At 38.3% G+C, this 26,728-nt stretch overlaps 1 protein-coding gene across 3 annotated transcripts in view; it reads right to left on the minus strand.

Annotated features, from left to right (window-relative positions):
* The window catches only part of LOC122811579 (major histocompatibility complex class I-related gene protein-like), a 227,994-nt gene that overhangs the window by 138,114 nt on the left and 63,152 nt on the right, over positions 1–26,728 (minus strand). For 2 of the 3 annotated variants that reach the window (XM_044083509.1, XM_044083508.1), the window contains one exon: positions 7,268–7,543. The exons of the other annotated variant lie outside the window; for it this stretch is intronic. In XM_044083509.1, the coding sequence (XP_043939444.1) occupies positions 7,268–7,543 (276 nt within the window). The remainder of the gene's footprint in view (positions 1–7,267; positions 7,544–26,728) is intronic. 3 annotated transcript variants of the gene reach the window in all.

Here is a 26,728-nt window from a genome sequence, read left to right on the forward strand (position 1 = left end):
TAGACACAAGTACTAAAGTGGCTTTTCATCTGTCCTTGATTTTTCAGAATGTTCTGGTTTTCTGTCATATTTTTATACTGTTGATTTACGTTTCTTATTCAGAAAACGCATGTTGTTGCAGTGCCTGTTGCTCTGTGTTTAAGTAGCAATGCTTTAATGACCATCAAGTAAGCTTGCGTGAGATTGTAAAATGCAATTAGCTTTAATAAGCATACTGTTAAAGAATTACCAACATTGAAAGTATTTTTGTTGTTGCCATGCAGAGAATATTAACATAGTGTATAAGCCTTAGGTATTGAAATGCATATTATTTTCAGAAGCTGATTACATTTGTTGGAGACTTGCAGTCATCTTTGCAGGCTTTACCTGTAAACTAAACAAAATGACAATCTATCATGTGTGGTCCATAACCTGTGCAGTAATCCTTTAAGCAATTTATATTGAGCTTGTTTCTTGCTTGCTGTTCATTTTTTACTTTGGTCATGTTTCCCCATGGAACAAGTAGATAGTTGTAAGGCAGCAGGTCTTTTTTGGATAAGAAACATTTTTACAAATGGGGGTATCACAGAGATTGCTACTTTCAGCATGTTACTTGGTACTTTTATAAAGCTGAATATAAATTATAATTAGAACTTCAGTGCAAGGAGACGTGGTTTGATTTGAGTGCTGCTTGTTTTTTTTATACTTGATTTTGACTGGCATTCCAGTAATATATTTAAAAAATAATTTATTTTTTCGTGCCTCACAACATTTTTATTTCCATCTATATATTAAGTAAGCTGTCATGTAGCCAATGCATTGAAATTATTTTTTTCTTCTGCAATTCATTTTGCCTTGATTGGACTCTCATAATGGCTGTTTGCTACCCAGGGCAGCATATTTAAAGTCCCACTTTTTGCATTTTTTAGCATAGCTCCACCTCTTTCTAGTTGACCACACCCTTTCCCATTGACCCACCCATTCAGCTATCTCCTGCAGCCCATCCTTTGATTTGAAGTCACCAGCTGCCACTGATATTATATTTATCAATTACAGCTGTGTGGCATGGTGATGGAGTTTTGCTGCAAGCCACCGCTGAAAATCTGTTGTGCCCAATTAGGAAATGCCAGTAAAATATGAATAAGGAAGTAATTGTTCACATTGGTTCAGGAAACTTAAAGGAAGGGTGATAAACTTTCATGGCTTTTGCATGTGACTGTTTCTTGGTGGCCTTCTATACAGAGGTAATGTGTTGTCTTAAAGCAGTTGCGAATTCGCACTATAAAGCTCTGTCACAAGCCAAGGAAGGAAAAAATGCAGTTTTTTTTCCAGTGAACAATTTGGTAGTTTTATTCTGCATATTTTTGTGAATGTTCCTTGAAAATGTGGTGGGCCAGTGACAGGTGGCATTGACTTTTCTCTTTAAACCTTCATTGTCTAATACCTGCTTTATTCTATTCATGGTCAAAGCGAAGGCAGAGCCTATCCTGGGGAGTAATGGGAGCAAGACAGAGAACAAGTCCTTGATCAGATGCCAGGCTATCTCTGGATTCAGACTCACTCATAGACTGGTTGCTGTATTTGAAAAATGTAAACCTATGGGTATGTTTTAGTAAAACAAAATGTAAACCTACTTTCACTTATATCTTAAAATGTGTTGAATGCAGTGATATGTGTCAATCTGACAAAATGACTTAATCTGCTAAAATATGGAAAATCCATATTATAGCTTGGTAATGTGTCTGCATTGTGTGGAACTATAGTGGTTTACAAGTTGGTGGAAGCACATCTGGACAGCCTGCCTTGAAGAACGAAATGACTCTGCCACAAAGCACTCTGGTATCTCAGTTTCTGAGCAATGTGCAGTATCTTTAGTTGGCGTACATGATAAAATATTTGTGTTGTTACACAAGGGCTATTTCCATTTAAAGAAACAGTTTTAAAATTTAAAATGTGTTCAGCATGTCTCAGTATTTATTGTTAAATAAGCAAAAATAACTTTTTAAGTATTAAGGACTAAAGCAGAAACAGACTTTACGTTCTATATAGTGTTTTCACTTGACTTAATCAAATTGCATATGTCACAGTTGTCTCATTGTCAGACACCTAACTAACATAGTTCACACAAGTTCTACCTTCAGAGTATTTATAGCAGCCACAAAGACCAATGCAAGGCAGTTGATGGTTTGTACATTATCATTGTATCTGTTCTACTGCCTAAGATGTAGTGGCATCATACCATCTCAATGTAAGGGTAACCATTTAAAATGTCAGGACCCTCTAAAACAAATCCCAAAATACAGAGACTGAATGGCCAAAAGAACAGACTTACATATATTAAGTCCAAGATACTATTTCCTGGAATATTCCATTTTCTCTGAGGTATGGCAGTCTTGGACTTGGTATATATAAATTCAGGGGTGTGCAGGTGGCTTGACCCTCCTCCCCTGCAAAAAGAAGTTAAAGAGCAAATTTTGAGATTTGCTCCTCCCCAGGTTTTCTGTCTTTTTTTTTTTTTCAGTTTTTCAACACTTGACATTTCAAGTGCCGACATTTCAATACGGAGTCCAATTTAAGTATCAGTTACTGGATTTTTATACATCTGGACAGACGCTAGATTTTCATCAGCCAGTTTCCATCCCATGCTTTCATGTTGTGGCACATGTGGTTTTGGGACTTTAGCTTGCATCCATAGTATAGCTTAGTAGTGGGTCTGCATTCTGTGGAACTTTAGTGCTTTACAAGTTGGTGGAAGTATATCTGGACCACCTGCTTAGAGAATGGAATGAATCTGAATCTGCCATTGTCTACTGAATCTACTGACAGTCTATAGTGTTTACCCATGTTTTCTCTTGACTCAAGCTTCTCTTCTGCTGAATTTCCTTCTTAAAGGCCTTTCAAGAATAATGGCTACAGGCACAATATGTTGTGTCATCCCAAGTATATGCATGAAATTGCAACAAAGCATTTGCTGATCCTGGTAGCAAATTTGAAAATACATCATTGACAGAAACAAACACTTTTTTTTTAGGTTCATAACATCATCCAAACATTGTAAGCCATTCCATATAATAAAAACCACAATGTCAGATAAGCCACACAAATCCAGAAGAGTTTATTATAATAACAAATCTCTAGCACCTCGGACACTAAGCCTTTCAAAAGTTGATTTACACACACACCAGAATACATTTAAATACATCAAACTAACAAAAATCAATTAACACAATTAAATAATAATTGAATAAAACTATAATAGCAATTTCCAATTAAAATCACTATTGAGATCCTTAGGAACCAATGTTCCAAATTTAAGAATAAAAACTACTCCCTTATAAAGTAACCATTTATTTTTAAGATCATATCAGGGCCAATTTTAACTTTTTCTAAAATACTGCCCCTTAAGCAGCTACTAGTAGTTCTGTCCATTCTGCCTAGGACAGCAATTTTTTTTTTTTGCAGCTCAAGTTCAGAAAGATTCATATCTTCTCCCTGTGCATTGCAAGACTGCTATCCTTTTTTTGAATAGAATATGGTCCTTCCCATCCAAAGTGGAGTCATTGATACAAACACTGTCTATAGTGTAATAGGCAAATCTGTTTTCAAGGAGATTTTTGGACATGAACAATCCTATTCCTCTCTCCACAGAGTTCCTTTTTTGTGCAGGTGCAGTATCAGTACAAAGATTATCACAGTAGCTAACTGGGAAAGGCCACTGAAGCAGTTTAGATCTAGTTTTCTGAGGCACCGTGGTAACTATAAAAATGTGCTTTGATGTTCACTTCTTTACAACACTCACACCATATGCTATGTCTGGAGCTATGCTATAAGTTTAATATCTCCATCTCATTTTATTTATCACTATTATCCTTATCATCTATACGGCTGTTAGCAACTCCTGTCCTCCAAAAATAAAATTCAGAAGCATGCACAAAGAACCTGGGACTTAGTCGACTGAATCATCTCTACCATACCTGTCAACAGTCCAGATTTTCACAGAATGTCCATGTTTTTGCATTGTACATTTGGTCTGTTCAACCTAAAATTTATGGTTTTCTGGAAAAATCATCAAGGACTGAAGGCAGTAAATAATCACAGAAATTTGAGTTTCAGACTTCATAACCTTCAGAAAATGCACGTCAATGCAAAATCTATTACTCTAGCAGCTTTCAAAGTTTGTAAGAGCAATATTCAAAATCAGTCTCTATTTTTGGACCTTTGTTTCCCATAATGTTTGCCTTTGTCCAGATCTGTTGTGCTAAGATGTTGAGAGGTATGATCTTGACTAACACTGAAATCCCTATAACTAGAATGTATCAACAGGAAACCTGTTATCTGCAGAGCAACATGCACTTTATGGATAGAAATTGTCATTCTCAGGCCAATACGCAGGAATGTCTGTATTTTCTATGGTTTCTTTAGCATGTTCAAATGCATCACTAATAACAACATCAACATATTTCCTGAGGACTAGTAATGTTCTTTCCATTACATCCCTCCACAGTGTTTGAATGAAATAGAAAAAAAAATGAGTTTTGACCAACATTTTTCACAAAATATGGATCTTCTGCTAATGACTGACTATGAGATTCTACTTAAAGTTTTTTTCTGTAACCATACAGTAACATTCCCAGTGACAATTAAAATATATGATTCTTTTCAGCAGAATTCCTGTGCTTATTCCATTGCTAGAGCAATCTAGTGTTACTTACATCCTTTCTGGTTCTCTCTGTACTATATTTGAAAGCACAGAGACACGTGGGATATTTTTCCTTCAGCTGGTCTAAGGCCACTAATGCCAGCTAGGTATATCCTTAACATATTGTCTGGTCAGATTTTTGCCAGTTCCAAAATTCTGTTACTTATTAAAGATTGGTGAATACTGATCATTTTGAGACACCCTAGTTGAGGATGCCTGCTTTGAGTCAAGTCTTGCAATGGCAGTTTTGTTTTCACAAAGTAGAAGTGCCAGTAAACTACATGGTAATATTTCAGCATTTCATATGCTCTATCACTTCAATAGAGTTGGCACCGTGAATGGGCATTCTTCAGAGACGCAACTCCTTTTTGAGATTTTGCTTCAAGGACAGCATTTTTTGTCCCTCTATATATATAGTATCTGCATTTGAAATCAGTATCCAGTCTACTCACACTGGTGGTAGATTCTATTTTTACCTATATCATTACATTCTTGGTAGCAGCTGCCACGGTGGTGCAGCGGTTAGTGTTGTCGCCTCACAGCAAGAGGTTCTCCCATTCGATTCTCGGCTGGAGCACCTTCTGTGTGGAGTCTGCATGTCCTCCCCGTGGTCGACTGATGTTAAAGACATGCAGGTAGGTGCGAGAGTGAATGGGCGTGCCTTCGTTGAAGGTTGGGCGTCGGGTTGGCAACTCGGCACTGTAAAATTCACTGCCAATCATGAGCAGACCGGAGTTCTGCTGTGGCGACCCCTAACCGGAAAAAGCCAAAAGACATATTATATTCTTGGTAGCACAAAAAACTTATATTCACTCATATTTTTCAGTCATTGCTCTGAAATATTTGTTACGCACAAAAACAGGGCAATTAAAGAACTCTACAAAATGTGAATATACTAAAAATGAATTTCTGAAAAATTCTGGCATACTTGATTTTGGGCCTTGACTATATAATGTTACTTTATCAAGTTACCAGTGGTTAGAATAGTTAATATGGAGGATTAAGGCTCAGAGAAGTAAACAAACCTCTTCCAATGCTCAACAGCACGACTCTGTGTGACTACTGGCTGACTCTGAGCAATTCACCTTTTCAGATATTGCTTCATGTTGCCCCATCAAAATGACTGATGTGTCTACTTACCACCCCACCCCTGTTAACAAATAGATTTTAAAAAGTAACGATTAACAACAATATTTTTTTATTTATCATGCCCAAAACTATTTCAAATGTATGTTTCCAATTTTTACCAAACAAATGCCCTCATAACTTTACAAGAAGCACTTTGCACAAACACTGACTACATTATCACTGCTTTGGTACAAGCATACCCATGGGCAATTTACAAGCACATAAACTAAATTAACTCATTAACACCGCTTGGGAGTCAGTTAATTAATTGCAACATTCTTAACTGTAAGCATGATGGATCACAATTGCTTAGAACAATGAGTCAAAAGGAACATGTAAATGTGAGAAAATCTTTTCAGCTGAATGATAAAACTGACTTTCTGCATTTTTTGCCCTGCCGATGTAATTTTCTGACATTTAATGTACATAACTGTGGTACTGAACATGGCAACACAGTTATATTGCTGTGAAAAAAGTGCTGTGTGTTGTCTGCCTTTTAAGTACTATCAGTTGAATAGGAAAGCATCTCCCCAAATTAGCGCTATAGGCATGATTAAACCACAGTATGATTAGTACTGCTGGTGTTAATGAGTTTAATGAATGTTTTTGGGATGTGGTAGAAACTAGATCACTTAGAAAAACCTAGATGGGCACAAAGAGGACATGCAGAGTCCACAGAGAAAGTACCAATGCTGGGAGCTGAAACATATTCCATCCCATATCAAGCAGTTATTGTGCATTATCTGACTAAAATTTAATTAAAATTCATCTTACTATTGTTCAATCGAATCACAACCCATTATGGAGACAGTACTCAACACATCAATATTTTTTTTATATAAAAGTAAAACCTTCCACTCTTATGCAACATTGGAGAAAGCTGGGACAACAGAGGATAACAAACTCTGCACTATGATGAGCTATGTCTTCTCTCAGTTTGGCAATCATCAGTAGATAATTTCCCTTAAAATTTATCTCTGCAAAGTAATTGACTTTTTTGAACACAGTGCTGAATTGAGAATTATTAAAAGATTCTCAGTTTATATAAATGACTGGCAGTGGACATGACAGGTATTAAGATGAGTTAAAATTTTGTTTTTAATTTAGTGGTTGTTAGCATATGATTCATAAGTAGGCTTCCTTTACAAAAAAAAATCAATATTTTTGGCACTAAAACTCATGCATACACCAAACAAGCCAAGATTTAATATATGTATGCAACAAAACTCCCCTGAGATTCCAGTCCTGCTTAATGTCTGTTTTAATGAGGCGGGTCTAAGCCAAAAGTGGATATCCTAATGTATGAAAAAAAAGAGAGGGCTGCCTTGGTACTCCAGTACTAATGCCAACAGCTCTTCCGGGGTGGGATAAGGGCACACAAGGGAAAAGAAGTGGTATTCATTATTACACTACCATGCAATGATAATTAAAACTGAAAGAAAATATTTGCGATTCACTTACCTATAGTTACATTGACACCATTTGTCAGACTAGAGTGTTTCACCATACATGTGTATTTATTCTTATTATTCTCTTCAGTGTCCACATATGCAATCACTGAAAATGTATTGTCACTGTTTGGTAAGATAGTGGTTGTTGTCATCTTTTCTGTGATGCTTTCTCCATTTTCTAACCAAAAAACTTCAATATTTCTGGGGAAAAAGCCATGTATATAGCAAGCAAGACTAAGAATTCCATCACCCACTGGGTCCACGCCAGTTGTCACTGATGGAGTCACTAAACAAATAAGCCATATAATTGATATTAGCTTCATATTATTGAAAACAGATTCCACTCTATTCATAAACAAAATAAAATGGTGCTTCACATTATATAACAATCCAATACATTGACTAATCTAAGCCACGAAAAAAAAAAATACATGAATGTCAAAGCAGCCCCACGTATAAAAATATATCCTTATACACAATGTCCATTGTTCCTTGGTACAGATTCTGTAATGTCTTTAGTTCAGAAATAAACCACAGCTGTCCTTTGTACAATAGAAGCATTTATTTTATTTAGACTAATCTTCATTATTAATTAATTGCATTGCCTTAAACTCTGCTTACTGTCATCTATTATTGTCTTTAGTCCCATACTTGGGAGGCCTATTATTAGTTAACTTTAAATAGTTTAAATTTAGAGTTTCAAAAACTACCACAACATAAATGGAGAAAAACATTAGAAAATTTATACAAAACACAAATGTCCAAAAGATGGAGACAAAATAACCTTAAACTGTAACATCATAAACCAACAACTCATGTTGATCAGGATCAAATGAAGGAATAGTTAAGGAGAGGTGAATTTAAGCCAAAAGATGAAAGGTTAATATCAGCAGCACAATATAGTGGACTACATACACACTGGTTTACAACATCCATTGAACATGTGGGAGAAACAGACAGATGCAGGTTTCACAAAACAGAATTGGAAACATTTGCACATCTTGTTGTTGGTTGTGATACACTAATGGCAGAAGGACTGTATACTGAAAAGTGTAATAATGTGGCAAGACTGTTGAATTGGGGATTGTGCAAACATTACAATACTGTATTAGATGAAAAACATTGGAAACATGAGCCACAAAGCATTATAGAAAATGATGAAGTTTATATCACATGGGATCACCCATTACAAACAATTCAAAAAATCAATGCGAGAAAACCTGATATAGTAGTCCACAAAAAGACAAAAATAGCATTGATCATTAAAATTTCTACACCCTGTGACTAGAGTTACCTACATACACAAAATCGAAAATACCAATATGGAAGAAGGATGCCCAGACAGTTCTAATAGTAGCAGGAGCAACAAGTCTTATAAAAAAAAAATTGAAATTGTACTTAGATATGTTACCAACACATGTAACTCCATATGAATTGCAAAAGGAGTCAGTACTGAGCGCATTGTGGGTGCTATGAAGAGCACTTCTGGCTAACATCAAAGATTGAAACAATACTAATTTCATGAACTTTAATCATACTTTCACTTAAGAATGGGGTCCATTCCTGTCATGATATTAGAAACCCAAAAGACTTGGAGAAATTAAAAAATGGTAAATTAGCAGTACTCCACAGTGTTGGTTTATATAAACAGCATATGTAACAAAAAGGGAAAATCTCCATGCCATGAGAAACACATTGACTACCTCACACTCCAGAACTGAATTAAAGAAGTTAAACAAAATCCAATCTTCCAATGATGAGTATGAAATGAAAATTGCCACCTCTGTTAAGGGCGACCATAAAGCTTTTTTCAATTATGTTAGAAACCCTAGGAAAAACACCTAACAATGCAACAAACTGATACATAACAATAACAGCTATCAGCCCCTGTCAGCATTGCCAAACATACTAGGAGATAAATTTAGCTCAGCCCTTAGACCACAGCCTCTAATACTCCTCTTCTCATATCCCATTGTGTCTGCACCTATCTCTTACCTAGGATCATGTCCTAAGAGAACTGTCCAAACTCAAGAACAATTCTTCTACTGGTCCAGATAATGTACCTTGCAGCTCTCATGTCAGTATGAAGCACAATCTCACCAACATGCTACTAACTCTGTTCATCCTTAGTCTTAAAGCTGTCTTTGTGTTTTAGGTGTGGGGAACAGCTGTGATCATCTCCCTCCACATGGGTAGGCCCACTGGCAACTACAGACCGATAAGCCTTAACAGACATATTTGTAAAGAAACAGAGTGCATTGTTATAAAAATCACAAACAAAGATACTGGAAGTTTATAATCTCTGGATCCAAAGCATTTTGGGTTTGTAAAAGGAAGATCCTTCCTTAAAGTAAACTCAGCAAATCACGAAAGTGAATTTCCCTGAATAAGGGTCGACGGAAAGGTATTCGCTGAAAAAACATTTCAGCAAACTAATGTAGACCCATTTTACTTGCTTGGCTACATCTTTCTTGCAGCTGTCTCTGCTGTGGAATATTTGTGTGTGTGTGTGTGTGTGTGTGTGTGTGTGTGTGTGTGTGTGTGTGTGTGTGTGTGTGTGTGTGTGTGTGTGTGTGTGTGTGTGTGTGTGTGTGTGTGTGTGTGTGTGTGTGTGTGTGTGTGTGTGTATGTGTGTGTGTGTGTGTGTTAAGGCAATCTGATCCTGGGTTTTTTTTGTTCTTTAATTTAAAGTATCTGCAAAAAAAGTGAGTCCGAAATTTATAGGGTTATGAACAATGTTTAAATCATCTAGAATGAAAACCCCACGTGTTGTCTTAAGTAGAAAAGAGGAAATGATTATATTTTACTTTGCTAAACAGAAAATCCCTTAGCCACAACAGCAACAATTTGAAACTAGAAAAAGTATCCTTTTTCTTTGCCGATACACTGCACTATCTATATCAGTACTCTAATAATACTGTTTTTGTGTTAACAATAGGAGGCACATATTCGCTGTGAAAGCATACTGTCAAGAAAGTATTGCAACACTGTAACCAAAACTATGTGAATAACTGTATGACTAAAAAGGGACTGAAAAGTGGAATGTTTTCCAGAATAATAGAATGATTTGCTACTGTATGCAAATAGTGACAGACTCGTGCTACATTACTTATAAGACTTGTTACAAAAAAGCAATAAGCAGATAAGGAAAAACAAAACATAAAATTGCATACTACAAAATTATTTGTTTGCAAAGTAAACCATAAGCTCAACATGTAATGAAAAATAGAGCAAATAGGAGTCTGGAAAAATGAGCGATACAACTTAAAGACTGAGTTACAGACTTGCAGAGTAATTAAAGAAATGTCCATATTTACATTCCTTGTGATGACAGATTTTATCTATTCAGAAAAATACTCCTCATGAAGACATACTAAACAATGCTGAAATATAATTACGTACCACAGTTACCATTGCTATTTCACAGTGCTTGGTTATCAAGTTTAGTTCCTGGTTAAGCTGTCTTTTCTGCAAAGTTTGCATGACCTCCCTTTGTCCACATGTCTTTTTGCTTGGGTATCTAGTTCCCTCCTATACCATAAAGACATACGAACAACTAGACTAGCATTCCTCCAAATTGCCAGTAGGTGCACATTGTGTGTGTGTGTGTGTGTGTGTGTGTGTGTGTGTGTGTGTGTGTGTAGGGTGGGACATATGTGTGTGTGTGTGTGTGTGTGTGTGTGTGTGTGTGTGTGTGTGTATGTGCACACACACACGCACATGTGAATGTGGATGTGGAGAGGAGGTATTTCATGTTTATGTTCATCAAATGTTCATGTATTAAAGCCAAAACTGAATATTTAACAGGCTTGTTTATTTTACCACACATTTCAATTTATTATATAGTTTTTCCTTATCCAGCTCTGTAGCTGGTTATAGCTTGCTTAAAGATTTTCCATTCAGATTTTTTTTAAGAAAAATCATACTCTTAGCTTCCTCACATACATCAGATATTGACTATTTCATACTTTTATCTATACATACAAATGTTTATCTTTATATGCTGCATATTGTTCATTGAAAATATTGGATTCACGTTTCTGTTTCTTTACTGATTTCCACTTTTCATAATAGTATCTTAATTTACTAGTCAAGTTTGAGGTAGGTGCTCATCTGAATAAAACCCAGCTAAATTCATATAATAGTGTAAAATGGCAAAGCTAGTAGTTTTTCCTTAAAGGTAGGTAAACCTGGGGTTGATTATAGTGATGAGGAATTCATTGGTACAACCCCCCCCCCCACACACACACACACACACACACATAATTCTGAATCTTAAGCATGCAGGAACTGCTAATTCTGTCTTCCCTGATACATCTGAAAAAAAAAAAAACATGCATATGGATATACCTTAGGGGAACTCCATTTCATACAAAAAAATAAGGGCTGTTCTAAATTTGATTTCAAGTAAAATTTAAGATACCTTTTCATAATAATAAAATAATCACGATTTTTAAGTTAGTTATTAATGAACATCCTAAAACCAAAAGAATAAACCAAACTGACCCTCAGAAAGGACACCCAACACTACAACCTCACCTGACAAGTTATAGGTATTTATTTTATTTTATGTTATTTATTTTATTTTACATTTGTTGACCAGGTTTGTCCGACTGAGCTGAAGAGCCCTTTTTCAGTGGAGGCCCGGGGAGCAAATCTCCATGTATTATACAGTTATACATAAAAGCAATTAATAACAAAAGATAATTCATAGTTCATTCAATACATCAACAAAAACATTTTTAGAAGTGTGTTCTATGAGAATAAGATATATTAACTTAAGACGTTACGTAGTGCATTAGAGATCATATTAAAAGTTATAGTTAGACAGTATATGGATTATCGAATGAACACACAAAGGTGTTGGCTGATTAGGTTAAGAAGTACAGTTTCGGGATTAGTTTAGGAGAAGGACAGAGTGTGGGTGTGAAAGGGAGAGCAGAGAGCAGGGGGTTGGTTGTCTATTGGATGGAGGAACATGTTCAGGGAGTTTGAGTACAGTGGCAAGTCCAATGACATTTTAGATACTCTTTGGTGGCACTTTTAAATTGTTTAGGAATTGTGAGGGTTCTGATTTCAAGTGGGAGTTTATTCCAAGCAATAGGAGGATGGTAGCTAAATATGTCACATCCAGATTTGGTCTTGGGTTTGTAGATATGTAGTAGGTGTGGGGTAGAGCTCCGGAGGGATCTAATTGGAGAATAGTGGGAGATGAGGGAGGATAGAACTGGATAGTAGGAGGATAGAATAGGATAGAGTGGATGATCTGGAGCTGAGATAGGAAAAGCAGGTGGGGTAGTTCGAGCCAGTTTAGGTGTTTTAGAGAGAGAAAGAGAGAGAGAGACAGTGATGGGATATGTAAAGTTGTTGGGCAGCAAATCTAGCTACCTTGTTGTAAGCAGACTAGTTTAGTCAGTAGAAAGGAGTTGAGATTTGTGAGAATTTGGGAGCTATACATTACAGTAGGTAGGAGAGAAGCATGAGAAAGAGTAATCTTGGCTTTGGTGTCAGAAACTTCTTGTTTCTATACAGGAATCCTAATTTATGGTGGGTTTTTCATGATACAGTTATTTAAATGTAGGTCAAATTTAAGTTGATCGTCGATGGTGACGCCGAGGAGTTTTGTGCTGGATTCCACTTCAATGGGAGTGTTATTAAGTGAGAGTATGGAGAAGGAGGATTTAATATAGTTAACATTTTTAGGGAGAAAGAGTAACAGTTTAGTTTTTTTAGGGTTGAGAATGAGCTGGTTATTGGTGAGCCAGGTTTCAACTGAGTTAAAGGATTTCTGGGTAACTGATAAGAGCTCAGAGGGAGAGTTGGCAATGGTGATGACTGTAGAGTCATCAGCATATTGAAATAGGGAAGACTGAGGGCAAAAAGTATGGAGTAGATTAGTAAAACTATTGGAAAGTAGTGGCCCAAGAATAGATCCTTGGGGAACAGCCATTTTAACTGGGAGAGGAGGGGAATGTGCAGTGTGCCATCTCACTGATTGCAGCCTGTCAGTGAGGTAGCTGGAGAAGCATGCAACAGTATCAGAGGAGAAGTTAAGGTTAGACAGTTTATCCAGTAGAAGAGCGTGAGAGACCATGTCAAAAGCCTTTGAGAGGTCCAAGAACAGGCAAGAGATAAGTTTGGGGTCATCTCTGGTTAGAGAAACTGTGTTAAGGAAGGATAATAGAGCTGTGGTAGTGTTATGTTTAGGTCGGAAGTCATGCTGAATGGGTGTGAGGAGATTTTTCTGTATTAGATATTGCATGACTTGTTTGTGTACACATTTTTCCAGAACTTTAGAGAGAGAGGGGAGAGGATAGCGATAAGTCTAAAACTGGTGACATCTGTGGAGTTAGCTCCTTTGTGCATAAGTAGTGTGTAGAATTGTTTCCAGATAGAAGGAACGTTTGATTCAGAGATGGAATGATTGATTAGGATAGAGACAGGGAGAACAAGAGAGTCAGCTGATATCTGAAGGAAATATGAGGGGATGTAATCCGCTGATACTGAGCATGGTTTTAGGGTTTTAAAAGTTTCTGAGTAGAAGTTAGATAGTTTGTGGCAGGTAATAAATCTGTGTGGGTTAGAGAAATGGGGAGTATATCTGAGCACCTTTATTGGGGAGTGATCACTCAGTGTGTTTGGTAAAGTTTCTGGGTTATGGTATTTGGAGGGATCAGAGACTAAGCTCCAGTCTAAAAGGGTGCTAGGTGTGTGTGAGTTATTAGTGCAGGTTGGTTGAGTGATTAGTTGTGAAAAGCCATATAGATTAATGTGATGTGGAGAGTTAGAATTGCTGAGACTTAATCAGTTAATGTTTACATCCCCAAGAAGGATGGTTTCATTGGGAATGTGATGGGAAAAGTTTGAGAGAATGGTTTCCAGCAGAGGAATGTTATCCCCTGGTAGAATGTAGATGGCTGCTACTGTGATAGTGGTTCAATCGCTGAGTTTAAGGTTAGCTGTCAGTAATTCTGCAGGCGGAAATAATGGGATTGGTTGCATGGGACTTGTGAGTGTGAGGTTGTTGGAGTAAACAATGGCAAATCCATCTCCTTTTTTTCTTTTGGTGATCCAGGTGAAGAATATTATATCCAGGGGAGAGAATGTCTTTGTGTAGGTTTTGGGGTTTTAGCCAAGTTTCTGTTAGGGAGATGATATCTGGGGTGTGGTTATCCATGCATGAAGGCGGCTTACTTTGTTAAGAATACTTTGGATATTGATTGAGTAAAAGGACATATGTTTATTTGGACTGGATGACTGACCTGTGTATGGAGAGGTATTGAGACTGGTAGAGGGGGTGGAAATCAGTCCTGGGTTAGGATGTATATCTCCTGATAGAAGCAGGATTTTAGGGCGGTAGTAGGGTTTAAATTTTAGTGGATAGTAAATAAGGTATTTTGTTTTACTTTTGGAAGATAAGGATTTTAAAGGAGGAATTTCTATTCTGGGAAACTGGGTATTTATAGGAAAGAAAGATGCAGAGATAGCAATAGACAGCTGAGGAGAAGGGAAGCTGTTTGTGTGGGAATATGTGGGATCTTTATGAAACGGAGATAAATGTGTGGTAAATAATGTAAGAGTGAGAAAGAGAAACAGTGGAGGCAGGAACTGAATTGAAAGGGTTGAGATATTCATGGTTGAGTGGGAAAGTATTTTAAGTTGGAGTAATAGGTGGATGAAAATATTATAGAAGGGTTGTTATTTGACTGAGGAGTTGAGTAGGAGGAAAAATATGTAATATGTCTAGAAGGGGGAGTTGGAGCTTTATCGATAGTTCAGGGAGCCTGGAAGGGTAATTAGTTATGTAGAAAGAAGGACAGGAGAAAGTTTTAAGGTTATCCTGGGAAAAAGGAAGTGGTGGATCTTCAGAGTGGTAGGAACAGATGGTTAGGTATAAAGGAAATTATATGGGTGTGGGTGGGGAGCGAAGTGAGCCCTTGCATAGCGAAGGCTAACAGAGCGGGGCTACACCTGGAAAGGAGGATAGCACAGAGAACAATCAGTAAGTTGTATCAAATTGCAGGCGAAGAGTTTAAGACAGATTAGTGTGCAAAGAGTAAGCGCAGTTCTAAATGAGGAAGGTCTATTAGAATAGGAAGCTTTGGAGATGAGGCAAGAGTAAGCAATAAAATTAAGACAAGGGACTTAATAAAAAAAAAAGTTAAATATGAGTCAGGAGTGTGTGAAATGAGAGAAAAAGCAGTGCAGGAAGTGGTAGCTGGCATTAGTGATAACGTGCTCACTACGGGGATTCTTCCAGATAATACAGGTAGTTTTTCTAATGCAGTTAGCTTAGAATAATTAAGTTTCCATTAAATTTTAAAGAAAGTTATCTGCATACTTAGTATATCTTTGGAGGTGGAAAAACACTAGAGTTTGAGAGTTGGGACCAGTTCTCAATTATGGAGCGATGATTCCGCACTGTGCACAGGGTTCCCAGCTAGTTGAATGGTTGACGAGAGAGCTAGGAGCCAAAGAGGGGAGAAAAGACACAGAATTGTTATAAAAGTATGCAGGAGGGAATAACAGAACAAGTTAGAAAAATTCAAACAGACAAAATGCGCTAATGCATTTGGTAGAGCACTCTGTCCATCAATACACAGTTGTGTCTTTCGGCTTTTCCCGGTTAGGGGTCGCCACAGCGGAACTCCGGTCCGCTAATGATTGGCAGTAGATTTTTACGTGCCAAGTTGCCAACCCTGACGCACAACCTTCAACGAAGGTACGCCCATTCACGCATGTCTCCACACAGAAGACGCTCTAGCTGAGAATCGAACAGGACAACGTCTGACTGCACAGTGCAGTATATTGATAGATGTATTTCCTGGCTGTCACAGCAAAATTATCACAATTTCAAATTAGAAACAATCAATATGTAAACATTTAGGGCAAGAAAAAAAAAATAAAGCAAAACAGCAGAGCAACAGCTGGGTTTAGATGTAACAGACTAAAGCTCAGTTAATCACATCTATGCAGAGATGTATATTCTTTTTATTCTAGCACCAGCTTTTCAGATACTTTAATAGCAGCCAGAGACCTATGAGTACAAATTCATTATTCTCTCATCCTGATAAAAAACTGCTTTATTATGTGGAAACTTACTATTTCAAACACCCACTAAGATGGTTGACCATATTCCAAAAGAAATCGGTGGCAAAGAGTAGACAGAATGCCAAAAAAGGAACAGCTACCTAACTCTGCAGAGATCACTTACATTCTGAATAATAAAGCTGGCTGCAGATGTAGCATGTCACAAAAATTCCGATTATAGAACTGTCTGTACTGAGGGTCTGCAGAACTCATTCTGTGTTTGAACACTGCAAATAACCTGTGAATTACAAATGTGAAACAACATGATTCCACCAACAGAATCACATTATGTAGTTAAGGTTACTTACACTTATTTAACAGTTGTAAGTCTGAAGAGTAACTTTGCTGTGCTAAAGGCAGCTATCTGCTGCATTTCTTAGATCTTGAGGGAATGTAGTTCAGTTTGCTGGGATAATTTTTGTAAAGGTATTCAACATTTACTAAATTAACGGGGATCTAGTTAGAATTAAGCCCTCATTATTATGCACTGTGTAGGAGGAACTCCTGATTTTCAATTTGTTTATGAGGGGTGAGCAGTACCTATTGTTCAAAAGCTTAAATGTTAGTGAATTTAGAAGGGAAGAGATTGCTGTTGTAATTAGGAGCTAGCTAGCCTTTGCTTGAGCATGGCAGTGAAACTCTTGGCTGTGGGAAAGGAATATACATTTTAATATGTTATTTTGTGTTGCTTGTAGTATTGTGGCATTGTATACTGAGTTTGCAGAAATAAGAAGGAAAGCATATTCAGGGTGAGATAGTGAGATATTCTTTGCAATTGCTTTCCCAAAGTTGACTGTTAGAAGAGGGGGAAGTTTATAGTAAATTTTAAGTTGCTTGGGTACATTGTCAGTTGTTCATAGCTTCATAGATTCATAGGTATATAGCAGGCTAACAACCACCAGGGCCTTTATAAGCCTAGATGTGCAATCTAACCCAATTGTGTTCCTATATATCATGGGTGTTTATTAGGAGGGGGTATGTTAGTTAGAAAGTTTCTAGAGGTTATGTGGAGGGTTAAATTAGTTTGGACATTACTGTCTGCCTCTGTCTGTAAGAGACATGGTGTGAATTTCTGATTTTCCACCCATTGTTCAAGGTTATGCTTAAATAGGGTTAGGGATGGACTCCACTTCAAATAGATGGGTAGCCTATTTCAGAGCATGAGAATCCTCTGAGAAGCATATCCGAGTCACAAACATGTCTTATTTATGTCACAAGCGAAATCGACATCCTTTGATCTAGTGGTACTGATGCTGTTCATTTTATTGATGTGCAAAAGGTCCATCACCACTGGATCCAGGATGCCTTGTATACCATGCATAGCTCGTCTCTCGGTAATCTAGAAGACACAAAGTATACAGACAAGGCTTTAAGGTGATTCATATAGTACAATGTGTTTATACCCTAGACTATCCTGGTGAGTAACCTTTCTGGGCAGTCCAGTTGTTGCATATCTCTGTTCAGGCACATGCTGAAGGGAGAATTATCCTCAATGATGTGTCTGATAAGGCCAAATAAAGTGGCACTATGAATTCATTGGGCCTGGATGCCATGTAAATTGGGTGACATAGAATGATTTTCTTAATACCTTGGCCATGTGTTGGTCAAAGGCCATATTACTGTCTACATGTATTTCCAGATATCTGATTATAAGGTCAACATTTAGGGATGTCTTATCGATGATGTAATGAGCTTGGGTGGTAGTTTTCCCAAAAGACACAATAATGCATTTCATGGCACTGAATTTTAGTCCATGACTTTGGCATTAGTCATTTGTCTGAGTTAGACTGTCTTGTGAAATGTTTATGTTACAGAGGAATCTAGGATAGCTCCCAATTTGCAGTCATCTGTGAACTTGGTCAGCCAAAGGCCCTTGACATTATCCTTTGCCTCCAAGAAGAAGATGCCAAATAGGAGCAGTTCCAACACAGAGCCCAGAGGTAACCCACTGGTGACTGGTCTCTTAGTGGGGGTGGTATTAACAGTCCTGACTACCTGGGTCCTGTCTTTTAGCTAGCTGGCAATCCACTACGTTATGTAGGTGTTTATGCCCAGTTTGTTGTGTTTGTCAATGATACTCAAGTGAGGTATTGTATCAAATGCCTTTTCTAATTCCAAAAAGGTGGTATGCACCATTTTTCCCATCATCCATTGCCTTGGTGACCTTCTCAAAGAAGCCCACAAGGTTTTATAGACATGACCTTCCCATGACAAAGCCAAACTGAGGTAGGTCCTCCATCTAAAGGTTGCCTATGTCTTTGTTGATCATTTCCATAATAATTAATTCAATGGCTTTACATATTAGATTAGTCAGACTAATAGGTCTGCAGTTTCCAGGGCCAGTTGATGGTCCTCCCTTGGGAAGTGGGATAACCATTGCAGTCCTCTATTCCCATCATTCAAAGCCTGTTTTGAGGCTATTGAAAAGTGACTCAAGTGGTCATGATAGGTCATGTTTCAAGCTATTTAGAAGGTATCCTGGGATATTGTTGGACCCCACTAAGGTTTTTTTTTTTGGCCTTAGCAAGTACTGCTAGGACTTGCTCCTTCTTAATAATTGGGTTATGCTAGTAGGTATTTCATGGGTGGAGGGAGGTGGGAGCTGGAGGTGAAGTCTGAGCTGAATTTGTCAGACAGCAAATTCACTATGTCAGTCTGCTGAGTGAAGCTGCCAATACTGACCACCAGTTTGGCACACTGATGTGTGCTGCCTTTGAGGTTTCAGACATAGCTGTAGAAGACCGTCTGGTTGTCTTTAACTTGTGAAGCTGTCTTGACCTTGTAATTGGCCTTGTTTGGCTTAATTGGTCCTTAGCTTCCTGTTAGTTTAATTAGAGAACTGCTAATAGGTTCATAGGTTCATAAGTTGGTACTAGGCTATCGACCCTAGGGCCTATACAATCCTAGCCATAACAATTCCCTGGCTATTTCTTCCCACACTATTTACTTCCCTGGACCCCTATCTAGCAAGGCGACTGACATGATCCCCGGGGTGAATTTCCTTTCTCCTATCCAATCGTCAAGGTTCCTTTTGAAGAGGGCAAAAGAGGCGCACTGCTTGACATGTATGGGCAGTCTATTCCAGAGTCTGGGGAGTCTCTGGGTCAAGAATTTATCCCTCCAGCATGTTTTGTTTATTGTGATGACAATGTTTAGATCCCTGGACCGTGTGGCTGTGAAGGATTGGGATTACTTTAAATGTAGCATGTCCAACAGCTCTGGGTTTGACATGGCCTTGTATGTTAAGCAGAGATCGCCTCTGAGTAGATGATATGTGACAGAGTATAGATGGAGTTTTTTAAGGTGGTCAGCGTAGGGCATCTGCTTTAGGCCTGTGATTCTTTTAGTGAGGTATTTCTGTGGCCTTTCCAGTTGTTGCAGATGTCTTGAGAGGTACATACCAAACTGGGTATTGTATTCTATAACTGGTTTAATGAGGGATGAGTACAGTGGGACAATGACCTCCTTTTTCCTGGATGAAATGCCCTTAGTGATGAGGTGTGCCACATAGAAGGATTTCATGACTGTTGGGACGATGTGGTTATCAAAGGTGAGACCACTGTCCACCTGTGTCCCCAAGTCTCTTATCACACTTTTGGTGTTTAGTGTACTGCCAGCTATGTGGTAATTTATGGGTACATGTTTTTTTCCCCAAAGGGGATAACTATACATTTCTTGGCATTGAGCTTGAGCCCATGACACCAAGCATCTGTTTCTGTAAGGCCCTTTTGTAGAGTATCCACATCATTTGGGGATTCAATAATGGCTCCCAGTTTGCAGTCATCTGTGAACTTTGTTAGCCAGAGTCCCTTAGTGTTGGCCTGTACTTCAGAGAAGTAGATGCCAAACAAGAGCGGTCCCAGGACTGAACCCTGAGGTCCTCCACTTGTCACTTGTATGGAGCTGGATTTGGAGTCAACTACTTTTACAGTGTGGGTTCTGTCAGTAAGCCACTTGGCAACCCATCGAGTGACGTAGGGATTAATGCCCAGCTTAGTAAGTCTATCTATGATTCCAGAGTAGGGGATGATGTCAAAGGCCTTGGCGAGATCCAGATAGGCTGTGTGGAATGTTTTACCCTCATCCACGGCTCTGGAGACTGATTCGAAGAAGTCAATCAGGTTCAGGAGACAAGATCGGTCCTTCATGAACCCAAACTGGGTGGGGTCCAGTGTTTGAAGGTTGCCAATGTCTTTGTTTATAAGTTCCATGATAATACATTCCATGGCCTTGCAGATCAGGGCTGTCAGACTGATGGGGTGGTAGTTCCCAGGATCCAAGGTGGATCGCCCCTTGTGGAGTGGGATAACTGTAGCTGTGTGCCACTCAGTGGGCATGAAGCCTGAGGTGAGGCTATGATTAAACATGACACTTAGGTGAGGTGCCAGTTTATTTTGTAGTTCATGTAGTACACAGCCTGGGATGTTGTCTGGTCCCATGGATGCTGTATTCTTAGCTTTGGAGAGTGTGTTTTTTACCTGTGTGGCCGTTATTACCGGAATTTGGCAATCTTCCAGTATTGAGATGGACCATTTGGGGGGTGAGAGGGGGGTGAAGTTGGCACTGAATTGATCTGCCAGGATATTGGCAATATCCTTGGAATCATTATATTTAATGCCATTCTGTTGTAGCTCAGAGCAGATCTGAGCATTGCCATTTAGATTCTTGACATAGTTATAGAATGCCTTGTCGTTGTCTTTGGAATCTTTGGCAATTTTATTTTCGTAGCTAGCTTTAGAGGATTTTATGAGGGATCACAGCTTCTTACTGAGGCTGGTAAGGGAGTTTTTTTGCATCCTGGGATTCTCCTCTTTTTTGCAACAGTTTCTTCCTTTTGTTGTAAAGTTTGTTTATGGCAGGGGACCATCAGATTGGCTTCCTTTTTTTGGAGGAGAGCATCTTGGTTCTATTTGGGATGGCACGATTCATGCATGAGTGGATGTGCTCGTACAGTGCCTTAGTGTAGGATTCAGCAGTCGAACTTTCAGTTCCCATCTGCATGGGTGTCATGAAGTTTGTCACTTCTGACTTGAGTAGCATGAAGTTGTCTTTGGAGAAGTTGTTTATGGAGGTTTCCTTACTGGGAGGGTGGGGGTGGGATGTGGATGGTAAGAGTGATTAGCTTATAGTCAGACCTGAACAATGAGGGGGTGACCATAGGTGTGGAGCATCGATTTTCCATGTTGGTAATGACCAGGTCTAGGATATTGGAGCCCCTGGTGGGACTATGGATTAGATGATCCAGGGCATTGGAATTTATGAATTCCAAGAACCGTTGGGCAAAGGTGTTGGTACATGAGTAGTTTTCCCAGTTAATGGCAGGGTAGTTGAAATCATCCAGTATTAGTATGGGAGTTGCTCTTCCTGATTTTAGCTATGACTTTTCCTTTTGTTATATGCCCTATTAAGTTTAGGATTCCACCAGTGTGGTTTGTTTTGAGAGTTTCCTTTGGGATTACTTCAAGTAGGTACAGTAGCCTCTATACAGCCATGTACATGGTTGTACAGAGTTTCTGTGAGTGACTCCGCATAGGTTGGTGAGAACTCAGGGTTGGGAGGGGCATTGAATTTTGACAAACTGTTACTTAACAAGATGTAGTTTGCTTTGGAATAGTCCCTAACTGTATAGGGTTTGCTGGGATTACAGAGTTAATTTTTGTTTTGAAGGAGATAGCTTTGTGGTCCACCCTCACCAATGAAGACATTAACACTGGAAGGGGGGGGGGGAGTACCAGGCTCAATATGTTTGAACCTCTGGTGGATATGCACACTATCTGATCAAGGGTATTTGTGTTAATAAAGTCCAGGAATCATTGTGACAGTGAGTATGAGGCAGTGTATGTTTCCCAGTCTATAGAGGAGTAGTTAAAGTCTCCCATGAATAAGATATTTGGTTTAATGGTGAGCATCTCCAGGAAGTCTTGGTACAGGCTGTGGGATTTTTGGGACACAGAGGGTGACATATAGCTTGCTAGAATATGGTATGGGACTTTGTCTATGGTGATTTGCACTTGGATAAATTCTAGGTCATCATCTCATGTAACCAATGTAGAGTTATGCTGTTACTAATGCAGACTGAGACTCCTTCACCTTTTGTCCTTGTCCGTGCAGCTGATCATGTATTCTAGGTCATCGTCTCATGTAACCAATGTAGAGTTATGCTGTTACTAATGCAGATTGAGACTCCTTCACCTTTTGTCCTTGTCCGTGCAGCTGATCATGTATTCTAGGTCATCGTCTCATGTAACCAATGTAGAGTTATGCTGTTACTAATGCAGATTGAGACTCCTTCACCTTTTGTCCTTGTCCGTGCAGCTGATCATGTATTCTAGGTCATCGTCTCATGTAACCAATGTAGAGTTATGCTGTTACTAATGCAGATTGAGACTCCTTCACCTTTTGTCCTTGTCCGTGCAGCTGATCATGTATTCTAGGTCATCGTCTCATGTAACCAATGTAGAGTCATGCTGTTACTAATGCAGATTGAGACTCCTTCACCTTTTGTCCTTGTCCGTGCAGCTGATCATGTAAATGTGTGGAAGGCACTGAAGCCTTGCACTGATGGAGAACTTCCTGTGGATGTATAACTTGTCTTGGTAATAGCACAGATGTTTATATTCTAGAGAGTGAGGAGAACGTGTAGAGTGTGGAGTTTCTTGTTTAGGCTCCTAGCATTGAGCAGTAACACCTTTAGGTTAGGTTTTATTTGCTATGTCGGCATGTTTTTCAATCAAGCATTACCTAAAAAAGGCTGTAAGGGAGTGGATAAAGTTTTAGTTAATATTTGGCAGGTTAGGGGTTATGTCGGCATGTTTTTCAATCAAGCATTACCTAAAAAAGGCTGTAAGGGAGTGGATAAAGTTTTAGTTAATATTTGGCAGGTTAGGGGAGCGAGGTGCAGACCATCCTTTGCAAAGCAACATGGTCTGTTAACATTGTCCTCCCATGCTGACAAATATAGTCTCCGCAGTGATCAAATCATAAGCCTAGACATATTTGTTTAAAACAGACAGTAAAGAGTTCCCATAAGAATCATTCACTGTGGTACTATTAATTGTATTTAGTTTTTGGGGAGTGTCTGTTAGTAAGACTGTGGGTTTTGAGTAGTTTATTGATAAATTATTTTTACCTAACCAGTTTACTACTGAACTAAAAACCAACAACCACTGAGGCACCTGCCCATAACAGCCTTTTCAAATATGAAGTGAAGAAAATGAATCTTAGTAGACAAACTAAGTTAGAAAAGTTTTAATGAAACATTAAGCACTTTTGTCCCTAGTAATCAACAAGACTTCATCAGAAGAAAGTTAGGAATGAAAACGCTTAACATTTTTTTTTTTACTTTTTTACTTAGTCTATTAAGACTCATTTCCCTCACTTCATATTTGAAAATGCTCCTACTGGCAGGTGCTTCAGTGGTTGTTGTTTTTTTTTGTTGCTTACACTGAGGCTGGTCTCCTGTTTTTTTTTTTCTTGGTTCATTTACTACTGAACAAAAAATCTTTTTGCAGAATTTTTGCAGCATATTTATGGAATTGTTAGACTTGAAGATTGCAATATCATCTGCAGAGAGAATTCAATTTAGTCTGGGCAGATCCTGTGGCCAGCTCATTAATGAACAGAAAAAAAGACTAGGATGTCCAGTACTGAGCCCTGGGGAATACCAGCTGAAGATATAGATACATGATCTGTTGTTGTCTGAAACTACCAGCAGGGATTGGTTAGTCATTGAACAAAACAATGACTTCCTTAAAAACTCTGTATTTAGCTAGCTTTTCTAGAATTAGTGATCTGCTATGTCAAAAGATATTTCAGGCCAAGAATAATAGCTCCTGTAACATGACATTTCCCAGATTTAATAGTATTGCACTTGTCAATGCAGAGATTGTTGTAGTTGTATTAAAGTTAGGTCGAGAGATTCTGTTGACAGGGTTGACTTCAATTAGGGATACAGAGAAGAGGCAAGAGGGGGGTGGAATTTACTGGAGAAAACTGACAAAGGAACCAAGGTATTGGGAGGAAATAATTAGAGAGGGAAAGGTAATAGAATGGGAAGAGACCAGTAATTCATTTGGACTACAAGCTAGAGTTTACTTTCCCTATAAAGGATTGATATTAGAGTATAGACTAGAAGTGGGATTTTTAAAAAAGGATAGGAGCAAATTACATAGAAAATGGGAATTCTGGAAACAATGCATACAGAATGATGATTTGGAGGAGGAATGAGGTTTAAGGGAAAGCAGAAATTGAACAAGTTATGTGTGATGTTTGACTATGTCACAAGTGATAATTCAATAAAGATGTTTCTTGTTTAAAAATATATCTGCTTTTTGTCCACATGTATGTCATATGAATATATGTATTCTTAACTTGTTTATATATTTTTTCCAGTAGCTTTGCACAACTGTAGATGTTTGCAATTAGTCTATAATCATTTGGGGTGGACGGAAAGTGCTTTGATTAAGATGTGCTTAAAGCTAAATGGTATTAGAGTTGATGTAATAACAATATTAGATAAAAATTTCAATGCTCTTGCTATGAAAGATCTACCGATTTTTTAAAATGAGAAATGTAGCATATGGTCATGGATGGAATAGTGAAAATGTAAATTTTCTAGGAGGTGTTCAAGTTCTAGGTGACGAAAAACTTTGAAATGGAAGAATGTGGTTTCTAACAAAGCTGTTCAGGGGTGGGATAGTTGTTAGAAATAATAAATTCTCGTGGTGACTACCCTTGGAGGTCTTTTGGTTAGATTAGCAATGTTATAGAGGGAATTTGAATTAATATCAGTTTGCTTACTGAAGTTTTAAAATGCAATAAGCTAGCTCCTGTTTGCTATCAAAATCTGGAATGTAGTTTATTTAGCCTGATTTGGATGGGACTTGTCCCCACTAATGTCAGACTTTATCACTGAGTTTTAGTTCTTTGTTAATTGAGTAGAAGGATTTCTTTTACTTCTAAGTTTTCTCTTTTGGATGGAGGGTAGTCAATTTGGTGGGGCACTCATGCAGTTAAATTTCTTTGGAATATTTGTTATGATAACAACCAACAAGGAGTGATGCCTTGTTATTGGGAGGGGTCTAGTGGTTTTGTCTCCCATAATTGGAAAGGTTCTTATTTAATGTTGTTTTTGTTTGCTTAATCAGTTCATAGTGAGATCACACAACAATATTATGCTGTTATGTTTGGAAACATTTATTATTTCTTGAAAGCATTTATCCACCAAACCAAACTAACAGATGTTGGAGGTGAAATAAATATTGTTTCAATATGCATTTTTATTTTATTGTATAAAGTAATTTGAACAATTACACAATTCAAAGGTACTCAGAAGCAAGACTTATTCTAATGAATAAGACCAGGTGGCACAATATTTTGCATATTTACCAGGAGCATCACTGCTTCTCCTTGTCATGGCCTTGGTATGTTGTAAAAAAAAAAGGTATTGTAGTTTTATATGATGGCTGAAAACAGGCAATGCTCAACTTTCTGCCAGTCTTTTGTAATTGCCATAAATTTAGGATTATAGGTTCATCGCTTCATAGGTTGGTACTAGGCTATCGGCCCTAGGGCCTATACAAGCCTAGCCATAACAATTTCCTGGATATTTCTTCCCACAATATTTACTTCTCCAGGCCCCTGTCTAGCAGGGTGACTGACATGATCCCCGGGGTGAATTTCCTATCTCCCATCCAATCATCAAGGTTCCTTTTGAAGAGGGCCAAGGAGGTGCTCTGCTTGACATGTATGGGCAATCTATTCCAGAGTATGGGGAGTCTCTGGGTCAGGAACCTATCCCTCCAGCATGTTTTGTTCATTGTGATGACAAGGTTTAGATCCCTGGAGCATTTGTCTCTAAGGGACTGGGATTTATTTAAGTGGAGCATGTTCAACAGCTCAGGGTTTGACATGGCCTTGTATGTTAAGTGGAGATCACCTCTGAGTAGACGATATGCCACAGAATATAGCTGGAGTTTTTTTAGACGGTCAGCATATGGCATCTGCTTTAGGCCTGTGATTCTTTTAGTGAGGTATTTATGTGGCCTTTCTAGCTGTTGCAGATGTCTTGAGAGGTACATACCAAATAGGGAATTATATTCTATAATGGGTCTAATGAGGGATGAGTACAGTGGGACTATGACCTCCTTTTTTCTGGATGAAAAGCCCTTAGTGATGAGGTGTGCCACATAGAAGGATTTCCTGACTGTTGTGGCGATGTGGTTATTGAAGGTGAGACCACTGTCCACCTGTGTCCCTATGTCTCTCATCACACTTTTGATGTTTAGTGTACTGCCACCTATGTGGTAATTCATGGGTACATGTTTTTTTTCCAAAGGGGATAACTATACATTTCTTGGCATTAAGCTTGAGCCCATGGCTC

The sequence above is a fragment of the Protopterus annectens genome, chromosome 9.part0 (genome assembly GCF_019279795.1).
Source record: "Protopterus annectens isolate FY-2018-M chromosome 9.part0, PAN1.0, whole genome shotgun sequence".
NCBI lineage: Eukaryota > Metazoa > Chordata > Ceratodontiformes > Protopteridae > Protopterus > Protopterus annectens.